The 13,538-nt window shown below is 42.0% G+C and overlaps 1 protein-coding gene across 3 annotated transcripts in view; it reads right to left on the bottom strand.

Moving 5' to 3' along the window:
- LOC127619977 (solute carrier family 45 member 4) overlaps positions 1-13,538 on the bottom strand; it is a 52,282-nt gene that overhangs the window by 25,943 nt on the left and 12,801 nt on the right. For all 3 annotated transcript variants that reach the window (XM_052093020.1, XM_052093022.1, XM_052093021.1), the window contains one exon: positions 1,046-1,849. In XM_052093020.1, coding sequence (XP_051948980.1) covers positions 1,046-1,331 — 286 coding nt within the window. In that variant the 5' untranslated portion in view covers positions 1,332-1,849. The remainder of the gene's footprint in view (positions 1-1,045; positions 1,850-13,538) is intronic.

Below are 13,538 nucleotides of genomic sequence, written 5' to 3'. Positions count from 1 at the left end.
CTGGGGTTATAAATACAATTATTATTTAATAGCTTATTTTTAAACCAGATTAACAATCGTATTTCATGTAATCACACAAAGATGACTCATTAGACATTATAGATATTACAGTTTTATCTTCTGTAAAGCTGCTTTGAAACGATGCATATTCAAAGCCAGTTGAATATTTTAAGAACTAGACAAACGTACATATATGTGGAGCGGAGGGGGCGGGCCGTTCTAGAATGTCGCACGCCCGGTCCCCAATCGGCCTGATGGGGCACGCGAAGGATAAAGGCGCCCTGATCCATGTTTTTGGCACCATTCTGAGTCAATTCTAAAGATTGTTGTGTGTGAAAATCCCAGAAATACTCAAACCAGCCCGTCTGACACCAACAATCATCCAAGCGATTATCTAATCAGCCAATCATGTGGCAGCAGTGCAGTGCATACAATTATGCAGATACGGGTCAGGAGCTTCAGTTAATGTTCACATCATCCATCAGAATGGGGAAAATGTGATCTGAGTGGCATGATTGTTGGTGCCAGACTGGCTGGTTTGAGTATTTCAGGAGGGGGACCTACACCGTATTAGGCACCAGGTGGTTTTAATGGTGTGGCTAATTGGTGTTTATAGAAAGTAAGTTTGAGAGTGTAGGGAAAGCAACTCGATTGCGTCATTCATAGTAAAACATTGGAGTAGGCGGAGCTGCAGAGCTCTTTTGGCGCACTTTGTTGCCACAGCTCTCTGATTGGTGTATCTCTCTATAGGATTATGGGTTTATTCAGCTATTTATCACGAAAATTAAGTTGTAATTTTGGCTTCAACAGATGCATCTGATTAACAACTTCAGAGCTCATGGCAGGTCTGTAGTTAAAGGTAAACAAGATATCTTTAAAATAAAAAATAAATTAGCCTTAGGAGAAAATGAGTGTTGCGCCGCTCTATTGCCCACTATAGACCTTTGGCAATTTGCGCATTTGTCATATGTAAAATGTCATTATTTGTTTACTTTATTATTCTCTAAATGTGCAGGAACATATGTTTAGGCGAGAACCGTCTTACCTATCTGCAGCAATACGGGCGTGACTAGCGCTGTCTCCATGGCGTAGCAGAACTCTCGGCCGAACATGACGGCGCCATGCATGATCCACTGGTGTAGCGGGATGCGATCTATAGAGGCCTCGCTGACCGACTCCTCCTGACTCTCCAAATCCCGCCCTCCAGCTCCACCCCCTTCATTAGCCCCGCCTCCTCCTCCACCCTGTTTCTCCACAGACACCTCCACAACGGCCTGCATCTGCACGGCTTCAGCCTCAGTGTTCTGGGGCGCCATCGTCGCCGTCGGCATGCACTCAGGAGCAGTGATCACGCAAATCACAACGAAACCAAACAAACACACAAAAAAAAATTATAAATAAAAATATACGAAGAATAAAGCCAACAGCAGCACTCGATGTGACGATGCAGATCCGCTTCCGTGGACGTCCTGTTCCGTGGATCACATTCAAGGTGTGGCAAACATTCCGAAACGTGACGTTTGTTAAAGGTCAAGTCCAAGGTTGAGTCGAGTCTGGTTATTTGTGAGGTCAATCCCTTTGATGTGTGTATGTGTGTGTGTGTGTATGTATGTGTGTGTGTGTGTGTGTGTGTGTGTGTGTGTGTGAGTGTGTGTGTGTGTGTGAGTGTATATGTGTTTACTGTCTATTGGAAACTGTAAAAATCCATATAATTTGCCATTCAGTTAATACCAGTTTCATAATTTGTATGGAGGCGGTGTTGTAGTGGGGGGAGGGCAGGCCGAGGGGTGAAGGGCGGGAGATACCAGACGGAACGCACCCGAGAATCCCCATGGAGTGACCGATCAATCTGAGAGAGAGAGAGAGAGAGAGAGAGAGAGAGAGAGAGTTATTAAAATGCAAAAAACAATCTTCATAAACATTCTTCACAAAAATAGCTTGTTTTCATAATCTTTCATCGAAATGTATAAATAATCCATATTTTTTCATACTGACGTAGCAAAGCGATTGTGCCCTGGATTTGATTTTCAGGGGCATTTTGTACCTTTTCCTTTCTTTTCTTCTTTTTTTGATTGAGAATTTATGAGATTGAGAATTTATAACCTTTTACCCTTAAAATTAAATCAACAACAACTCATATTTTATGTGATAATATACTATATACACAGATGAGCCAAAACATTATGACCACACACAGGTGAAGGGAATAACGTTGATCATCTTCTAACAAGGCCACATGTCCAGGTTTGGGTAGATTAGATGGTTAGCGAACAATCAGTTCTCGTAGTCAACGTGTTGAATGCAGGAGAAATGGGCAGGAGACCTGAGCGACTTTGACAAGGCACAAATTGTTATCCTCTGGGTCAGAGCATCTCTGAAAGGGGAAGGCTTCTGGGGTGCTCCCGGTCAGCAGTGGCGAGTGCCTACCGACAGTGATCCGAGGAGGGACACACCACAAACTGGCGACAAGGTGTTGGGCACCCAAGGCTCATCGATGAGCGAGGGCAATGAAGGCTATCCCGTCTGGTCCAAACCGACCAAAGTTCTACTGTGGCACTAATAACAGAAAACGTTTAATTATGGTTACGGGAGGAATGTGTCACAACACACAGTGCACCGCACCCGGCTGTGTATGGGGCTGCGTAACCGCAGACCGGTCAGAGTGCCCATGATGGCCCCTGTCCACCATTGAAAGCACCTACAATGGGCACACGAGCGTCAGAACTGGACCTTGGAGCAGTGGAAGAATATCACCTGGTCTGATGAGTCCCGTATTCTTTTACATCATGTGGACGGCCAAGTACATGTCGGAAGTGATGGCAGCAGGATGCACTGTGGGAAGACGACAAGCCAATGGAGGGAGTGCGATGCTCTGGGCAATGTTCTGCGGGGAAACTCTGGGTCCGGCCATTAATATGGACGTCAATTTGACACGTGCCACCTACCTAAACATCGTTGCAGACCAGGTACACCCCTTCATGGCATTGGCATTCCCTGATGGCAGTGGCCTCTTTCAGCAGGATAATGTGCCCTGTCACACTGCACACACTGTTTGGGAATGGTTTGAGGGACATGATGAAGAGTTCAAGGTGTTGCCCAGCATCTGTGGGATGTGCTGTTCAGACTCTTTGATGACAAGGACCCCCAAATATAATGATCCCTTGTGAGGGACCCCCTTCCTAAAATATAAATGTATATTTTCATGCACAATAACTATGGTGACTATATTGCATGCAGTACCGCCACTCCCTACACGCATACTACACAGTCTGTGTAGGGCATCAGTGTGTGAGATGACACCGTTACACACAGAGAGAAAACAACCATCCAGGAGACACAAAAAACCCTCTGAGATCAGTTTCAAAAACGACTGTGCTGTTTCCGAGGTAATGAGGAATGGGATGCGGACGAGGTGAGACTGGATTAATAAACACGAATCAGGTATTAATGTATGGATAATGACCTTTGAGGTGATGAGAAGATCCCCCTCACCATCTCAAACGCTTCTGTACTATGTCAAATTGGAGGAAAATAGCCATAAAAATAAAGAGAAAGAAATTAGCCAAAGTTAGAAATTACATGATGTAACCGTAACGATTTTGGTTCTTTAAATATTTATTTTTGAACGAAAAGATATGTGGCACTTCTTTTAAAAGTAAAACTTTGGGGTTAGGGTTAAGGCCCGGGCATACTCGACCACGTAACATTTTGGAGTATACTTTTCTGACCGCGAACGAATAGGAACGCGTTCGACACATGCACAATGCAACTGCTTTGTGACACTCTTTTCGTACAGTCAATGCCACCACATGTGCAAATGACACACACAGCTGAGGACCGCGTGCACGAGTCATTAAAACTAGGCGGCACACGTTCAAGCCACGCGGCTGTGCTGATGATGCCATTTGTGTTATACATACTGTCAGTGGAGGGATCCGCAACGTGCACATCCAAAGTATACTTTGGCCTTGATGGTTAGATTAGATTAGGGTTAGCATGTACTGATATTAGCCATCATCATTTTAACAGTTTTGTCACATATTAGCTTTTAAAAGTGAACAAATCAATGTATTAAATGAATAAATATGATAATATATTGTGTATATAATTTTTTGTTACATTGTTATTATTGTTTAAGGTCAGATGAGCACGCCGGTGAGAAAACAAAATGGACAAAATATTACACACTATTAACTAAAGTCTTGACCAACACAAAATAAGCATCGTTTCAAAGCTTAGAAGATCTACTTTACAATGTATGCAGGAACAAGTGCTTTGAACTATTTCAGACAATTCAGAAGTTTTCTGTTTTGATAATTTATTTAATAAAAATCTTTAAAAAAATAAAACGCACTGTACATATTATTGCAATCAATAAAAACATCAAACTCATCAAATAGTCATGTGTCATATATTGTTGGAAAGCTCTCGAAGAGTAAAATACAACCAGTATATTTGTTTTGCTCAAAGACAAAAACATTTGCTAAGAATATGTCTTTGACAATTATGTTGATGTTGCTTATATGTCGCGTTTTCGCTTAAAACTTCACGGAAAATAAAAGGAAAATAAAATATCACATATCATTATTTAGAGGAGGTGATTATCTTTCAAACGAGCCCACACACAAGATAATCAGATGTATAGATCATTAGATAATCCACATGAAGCTCAATGTTACATATGACCACCAGGAGATGGCGCCAAATACATGACACAGACTCAATGATGCCTCAAATGACACAGAATGAAACTCATCCTGTGACATCTCATGACTAAAATCATGTCTGTATGCTCTGCAAACCTTTAGTCATTGTTGTGTTTGCATGTGTAATTAGTTCTTATGTACAATTATTATCATATAGTAATTAGTATCATTATCTATATCATTACAATTCTTTACAATGATACCAAACACTTGACCTTCCTTGTTTATTTTTTTGTCGAGTTATAAGCCTTTCATTTTGGGTATGCCACTGAAACAGGAAATCTTTAAAAGCATCTTCAAAGCTTTTGTACGATGTACAGGTATTTACATCGATTTGTTGAACACGTGTTAAAAACTGGTACTGTCTCTTTAATAAAGACAGCATTTCTGTAAAGCACATATAGATGAGAGAGACTCGAATGGCTTTATCTCATCTGTCCTATGTGTGATTAGAATAAAATGTTTCTTTTTTGTTGTTTTTGATCAACAACTCACCGTAGACAACAGAAAGAATATTAAAACAGACATTAATACATGACAAATGGGTCTCATCTTTGGACACGCACTATACGGAGCAACTTTTACTCTCAAGACGCAGTGAAAGGATCTCATTGATGAATATACCAGCCAGTTGCCAAATATATTCATTTTAATCACATAGCTATTGACTTCGATTGTGGCCAAAACAAGGTCTCTTGGTAGGCAGCTCATCAGGTTTTGTAAATAAGCTCTCATTAGTCCAACTGACCTGCAAACTGTTGTGAAAGGCAAGACGAGCACTCGGCACACCACAGATTTACACAGCTGACATGTCTACTTGTGTTACAAGGTAAACATCAATCCCCATTTCAAGCAAGGGACGTGGCATGCATAAGAAAGAACAAGAGGTGTCGTGATGCCTCTTAAAGTTCAAGGTTATAATCGTTTTTAGCAGAAGCAAACTTCTGCTCCCAGGTCTAGCGGTGTGTCTACGCATACACATCTGATTCGGCAGCTTATTTTAACGTAAGTCCAAACTCATAACGCCTAGATTCACATGACCCTCTTCAAACATGTCAGACATGTCAAACACATGGCACATTTCCTCACAATCAGTAGTCGAGTGATCGATCTCTCAGACTCATTAGCGGGACTTTAGCCTGACACACTGCAGCTCTCCTCAACATGATTGACGTGTTGCTGTTATGCAAGACAAACACAGACAGCGGGAAAGGTCTCTACAACCCACTGTGGCTTGAATGGCCTCCCATAGCTCCCCACATGGGACACTTTTAATTATGTCATGGTTTACGTTGAACCAGAGATTAAAGACATTCTTGTGGTGCTTTATGCTGTATGGAAATAAAGTGAACGGTAGAGGAAAATGAAAACAATGAAAGATCGAGTAACGCTTAACTGTTGCCATGGGATGAAATAACATTCTGAGAGAATAAACACAGAGAAGATAAGAGGAGATATTGTTCAGTACAGCAGTCGACGATTCCCTGATAAAATGCTAGAATAACTTCTGAAAAGTTTGTTTTTCAAGCTTCCATTTGGTATCTCAAATGAGCTGATCCGTGGCAACTAGACATTTAAAACTGAGAATGTGCAGCCAAAATTGTTCATACAACCCTTGACATGTATGCCTAAAAGTACTGTATATGAGAGCTCTGCCTTCCAAGCCTCCTGACCCTGTCCTGGCCCTGTGGCCACCTCCCAGGCCTCCTGACCCTGTCCTGGCTCTGTGTCTGCCTTCCAGGCCTCCTGAACCTGTCCTGGCTCTGTGTCTGCCTTCCAGGCCTCCTGAACCTGTCCTGGCCCTTTCTCTGCCTTCCAAGCCTCCTGACCCTGTCCTGGCCCTTTCTCTGCCTTCCAAGCCTCCTGACCCTGTCCTGGACTTGCGGCCGCCTCCCAGGCCTCCTGACCCTGTCCTGGCCCTGTGTCTGCCTTCCAGGCCTCCTGACCCTGTCCTGGCCCTGTGGCCACCTCCCAGGCCTCCTGAACCTGTCCTGGCTCTGTGTCTGCCTTCCAAGCCTCCTGACCCTGTCCTGGCCCTGTGGCCACCTCCCAGGCCTCCTGACCCTGTCCTGGCTCTGTGTATGCCTTCCAAGCCTCCTGACCCTGTCCTGGCCCTGTGGCCACCTCCCAGGCCTCCTGAACCTGTCCTGGCTCTGTGTCTGCCTTCCAGGCCTCCTGACCCTGTCCTGGCTCTGTGTCTGCCTCCCAGGCCTCCTGACCCTGTCCTGACCCTTTCTCTGCCTTCCAAGCCTCCTGACCCTGTCCTGGCCCTGTGTCTGCCATCCAAGCCTCCTGACCCTGTCCTGGACCTGTGGCCGCCTCCCAGGCCTTCTGACCCTGTCCTGGCCCTGTGGCCACCTCCCAGGCCTCCTGACCCTGTCCTGGACCTGCGGCCGCCTCCCAGGCCTCCTGACCCTGTCCTGACCCTTTCTCTGCCTTCCAAGCCTCCTGACCCTGTCCTGACCCTTTCTCTGCCTTCCAAGCCTCCTGACCCTGTCCTGGCCCTGTGTCTGCCATCCAAGCCTCCTGACCCTGTCCTGGACCTGCGGCCGCCTCCCAGGCCTTCTGACCCTGTCCTGGCCCTGTGGCCACCTCCCAGGCCTCCTGAACCTGTCCTGGCTCTGTGGCTAGCTCTGCTAATACACACATAAACACAACACAGTTTGGTTGACCAAAATTACAGTGGCTATGTTTCTAAGATCAAGCATACTGAAGTGGTATCAGGTTCTAAATCTGTACATGCTAGGGTAAAACCCCCTCCCACACCTGCCCTACATCCATCCACTCATCCTGGGGGAACCAAATCGGCATTGCTGCAGGGAAATTGGGGACTACATGGGTCGGTTTACTAATCGAAGGCTCACAAGGCACACATGGAGATCAGGCCAGTGTGATCACTGGTTGGATTCAGATGACACTCACATTCCATTTAATCTAAAGAAGCTCTGAGCCAAATTTCAAATAAGGCACATCCAAGACTAATCAACCCCAATGCCCCAATGCAAAGTATTTAGACTACACCGCAATGCCAAGTTTCCACCTGTGAACACGTATTTCATAACTCAGGTCAGACACAAACATTCAGTGTGTTTTGGTGTTAACAGAATGATTAACAACCTTCATTACACGAGTTGGAGTATTTAACCACTTGGCCTCACGGGCACCATGTACGTGTAAATCATGCCAGGATGACAAATAAGAACATTGTGTTCAGATACTGAGAACAAACTGGCAGGGAGCTTTTACTTTGCCTCCTCTTGCTTGTTAGTAATACTTTTAAAAGCAGTCAGACTTACACATTTCACCTAGCGGATAATAAAACTGGCAAAAACATCTTAGCAACCACTTAGCCTCTTTCCTAACCGCCTTCTCTCATACTGTATATGGTGTGACCTAATAATAGCTCATGTGATTGAGTCGTCAGGTCAAAGATGTGATACACTCAAACGGAGGTGATGGAGTGTGTAAATGTCTGTGTTTGCCTGTGATCCCAAGAGACGCCTCAATCCAAACACAACATCTGTTTCTATCTGCCTCTCTATGACCTCACTAACGGCGAGAAATAAAACATAACAGCTGTATGCTAAGAACACTATGTGCTAACATACAACAAACTGACAAGAACCAATGTGAGAAAACAAAACAAGAGGGTATTGGCTAGTTGATTTTACGAACGTTCCATGATTGTCAGACGTCACTGGTGGGCGATGGTATTTCCGGTCTAACGTTACGTTAGCTTTACCAACGACGCCGGTAACTGTCAGGTAAGACTAGGACCAGATAAACATGGCTTTCTACACCAGATCCCTTCAACATCTGCCAAGGATAACGATAAACGACGTACACCGAATAATTCAAGCGTCATCACCGGCTCCCAAGAGCAAGAGGGAAAAGGGTTTCAAGATATACGTCTCTTCATTCATTGACAATTATGAAGGTAAGTTATGCTATGTCTTTATCTAGCTGTAGCCCTACCGTTAGCGATGATGCTAGGTGACGTTAGGCTAGAAAGTAACCTTTACAAAATACTTATTAAACGATTAATTTTAGTTGTTGGTCACATGTGGTTTATTATATGTTCATTTTACTATCTGACATTGAATAAATGTATGGGCGTTTCTTCAACAAGGGGCACTTTTAGGCTTGTGAAGTTGAATAAAAAAACTTGTTCAAAAGTCACGTAACACCGTCTCATAAGTTTAAATAACTTGTCTAGTTTTAAGGTCTGTAAGAGGACAAACTTAGATTACAAGAGAAGTTATGAGACTGTGTTAGTTATTCGGTTTTTAAATAACAGCAGTGAAATGTCATTTCCACCACATCTCAATGCTGTTATTTAAAAACAGAATAACTTATGTCAGTCAAGAATTGTCTAGGATCATTTTTGTAACTAGTTGTATCAGTTTTTCCACAATGTACAATAATTATACATTTGTCAATGAGATAAATTAACTGCCCTAAGGACCAAACGGTGAACTGTGCACCTGTCACACTCTGAAATGTAATATTGGTTTGGGCAAGAGCTTATTAGAAAATAAATGACTTGCATTTTTATATTAAGTAGAGCATGATCTCGTAAATTGTGGATACATTTTTAATGTGTGATGAGAACTTTTAAATATTTTTTAAAAATGTGGGTGGTGATGGAAATTACAATGAATTAACGTGAATGTAGAGAAACAGTGGAGATGTTTATTAGAAAAACAATTAAACTCATCACACTCAGTAAACTCAATTCACAAAGCCATTAAATATAACCACAACTGTTTTTAGTGTAGTGCTGAGTTTGATGTATACAACTGATTTGTCTCACAGATGAACGGTTACAGTGCGTGTAAATAACTGACACAACTTATGGCAAGGCAAAAATATAAGCAATAAATGATGCAACAAAATTGAATTTTCATTCATCTAAATGAAATCAATTAATATAAAAGTATAATTTAGAATAATATTATAATCTAAATATAAAAATATTGTAATGTATTATAATATAAAAAGTATTACACAAATCTATTCTTGCAATCCATATCAATTGTACTTTGGTCATATTTTTAAAAAATGACATTTTTGGTTACAAAGTACATAAAAGTGCCCATAGTCTAAGAATCACCCATATACTAATGACTTGTGTTGTTCAGTTACATGTATTGACAGTATTTGGTTATCCCCAGTATCAAGTAAAGACAGACAGGGAGAGTCAGCATCCGTGCTACCTGTCATAGATCTTTGAGGAAACATGAGAAACCTCACACCATCAGAGTAGGATGAAAGACAGTTCAGTTGTTCGTCTGATCCAACCAGTTCTGTTCTGGGGCTTCAATTTGGCAATGATGGGTTAAACTGGCAAACAAATGTATAATTACCTAAACAAGTTGAACATCTTAGACAACTATCTAGCTAGCCAAACGTTTGAAGTAGGTAACACTATGATGACACTTGCCTGCCCTATTAGTGTTCTAGTAGACCTACCATTCCTATATGAAACCCCAGAAGCTGGTTGTTGAGACAGTTGCTTTGCTGTTTATATTGTGTTGTGTTTAACTTACTTTCTTACTAACCCTAAAGTAACCTCATTCTCTAACTCATAGTAGCTAACTTGAAAAATAATGCAAAATGCACTTTTGACTTTGAGATATCTGATCAGTTTGTGATCTCTGCTGATTATAACACACTTTTTTGTTTTTTAAAAGATCGTCCTTGAAGACTCCACCCCTGTTCAGCTCTATGAGGTCGAGTGCTCCTGTGTGGCTGGCAGAGCCTTAATCATAATGTTGCATTACTGTATCAGACTGTACAAAACATGTGTTTGTGTGAAAATCAATGTAAATAGTTCTCTTTAAGAAATGCACATGTATGTACATAAACAACAAACCTATACGAGGTACTTTTTGTTATTATGAATTCAGTGTTAGTAGTTATTAGATTACATTAAATGTTATTGTCATTTAGCAGAGTACAGGTACAGAGCCAATGAAATGCAGTTGACATCCAACCAGAAGTGCAAAGAAGCATTAAAGTACTGTTGAGTACTGTATTATGTGCAGTTATGTGGACTAGTTATCTACAAACTCATAACTCATACAAAATGTCAAACGTTGTTATTGTTAACATCACCATGTTATTGTTGAGTGTAGTATGACAGCTTGTGTCTTTGTATAATAAATGTCTGAATTAACTCATGTATTTGTGTTCCTCCTGGCAGTGTAAAAGACAATAAATGACATGTGAACACTGTCAATATTTCAGACAATTTTCTGAAAGGTATATCACAAGATACAAAAAAACAAACAGCATAGTAAATTACAAAATATATAAGCAGTATATGGAAGCTCATAGAGAAAAATACAGTCCTTGGCGCTGGTAAACAAAAAATTGTTCCTCTCAAAAGACATGGCACAGCTCCTTGAACAAGTTTTCAAGGTCCTGTGGTTATGATGAAATCTTCTAGCTTAAAATGTCGACTGCATACCCGGTGTTATCGGTAGGAGTGAAGTTCTCACGTCTTATCTTGACTAGCCACTGAGCTCGTACCTCAGGCTGATGCGGAAAACGATGAAAACTTCAGAATTATACCTCGATGAAACGGCACAACGGCACATCGAGGAACACTACAATGTAATTTAGAGTTGCCAATTTGATACTGATATGTAAGACGTTTCTTATTTACTGTTAACATTTTACATACGGTACTCACTGATAGCTTGACACTCACTCTTCCACAACATCTACATCGGAAATACCGGTAGTAACCTAAACCGGAAGTCCCCCCGCCCACCACACAAATTTCGAACGTTCGTCGCGTCACCCTGTGCACATAGCGAATTAATGCACACATGAATAATGAGAGAACAGGGAACGGCGCCTACTGGGAAATTAAGTCTATGAACAAGGGGAAAACTAAACAGACACTGAACAGAACTGAAGGTGAGGGAAAAACATGGCAGAGCCAAGCAGACCAGGAAGGATCTGGAGGATGATTTTTGATGATTTATCAGAAACATTTGATTATATCGTGATATATATATCGTTATTTATATCGTGATTTCAGATTTGAGCCGTATCGGACACCCCTAAACAAAAGTATCACAAAAGGAGTCTATACACTACATATAATCCCAAGTCTTCTGAAGTCACACAACAGCTTTGTGTGAGGAACAGACCCAATTTTAAGAGGTCAGTCACTTTAGACTACTTTAATGTTACTTTAATGTAAATGGCTTGGACAGAATTTTTATTCGCTTTTGAATTGGCAAATAATTTGTTCTTGCTCCTATCATAAACCTCCCAAACATCTATTATATTTATGCTTAAAACAAGAAAATATTGCTTGCCAACAGCAGTTATAGGTGGATGGGGAATACTGCTTTCATTTGTGTGTGTGTGTGTGTGTCCTACTCTGCATTCCTGAGCAGTGCACAAGCTCCCGGGAAAGTAAAGCAAACCCACTAGGTGTGTGAGACGTCACATGATCTGAGGAACATATAGACACACACACACACACACACACACACACACACACACACACACACACACACACACACACACACACACACACACACACATTCACACAGTCACACATAAATACACTCACACACACACACACACACACACACATATACACTCACACACATTCACACAGTCACACATAAATACACTCACACACACACATATACACTCACACACATTCACACAGTCACACATAAATACACTCACACACACACACACACACACACACACACACATATACACTCACACACATTCACACAGTCACACATAAATACTCTCACACACACACTCACACACATATACACTCATATACACTCACACACATTCACACAGTCACACATAAATACACTCACACACACACACACACACACACACACACACACACACACACACACACACACACATATATACACTCACACACACATTCACACAGTCACACACACACACACAACCCAACAGACACACACACACACACACACACACACACACACACACACACAACACAACACAACAGACACACACAAACACAACAGACACACACACACACACACACACACACACACTCACAACCCAACAGACACACACACACACACACACACAACACAACACAACAGACACACACAAACACAACAGACACACACAAACACAACAGACACACACAAACACAACAGACACACACACACTCTCTCACACACATTTACACACACACACACTCATACTCACACAGTCATACATAATACACTCACACACAGTCTCTCACACACACACACACACACACACACACACACACACACACACACACACAACGCACACATGCGCACACACACATATAAATACACCCACACACAGTCACACACTCGCTCACACACACGCACACACAACACAACAGACACACACACACACACACACACACACACACACACACACACACACACACACACACACACACACACTCACTCTCACTCTCACACACACAAAACAACAGACACACACTCTCTCTCACACAAACACCTGAATACAATTTGAAACGCACACACCTTGCAGTGGTGCAGCCACATGTGAACACCGAATGACAAATCTTCTGTCTCATCTCCCCCCAATTACTGCATAACCAACTGACATCACTCAAGCAAACACACACACACACAAACACAAACACTTAACCCCTAGTTGTCAGCAGGTTTGGAGACCGGGTCAGCTTCTGTACTCAACCCTGTAGCGAGGATGATGATGATAGGCTTGCACTTTGATTAAGTGGCAACTCCTCACGCATCTATTTGACAAGCAACAGCAACTCTTACCATATAAAAAGAATGAAAATCA

Source organism: Xyrauchen texanus, chromosome 26 (assembly GCF_025860055.1).
Source record: "Xyrauchen texanus isolate HMW12.3.18 chromosome 26, RBS_HiC_50CHRs, whole genome shotgun sequence".
NCBI lineage: Eukaryota > Metazoa > Chordata > Actinopteri > Cypriniformes > Catostomidae > Xyrauchen > Xyrauchen texanus.
Note: the sequence above shows the minus strand (reverse complement) of the source record. Positions and strands in the feature narration are given on the sequence as shown.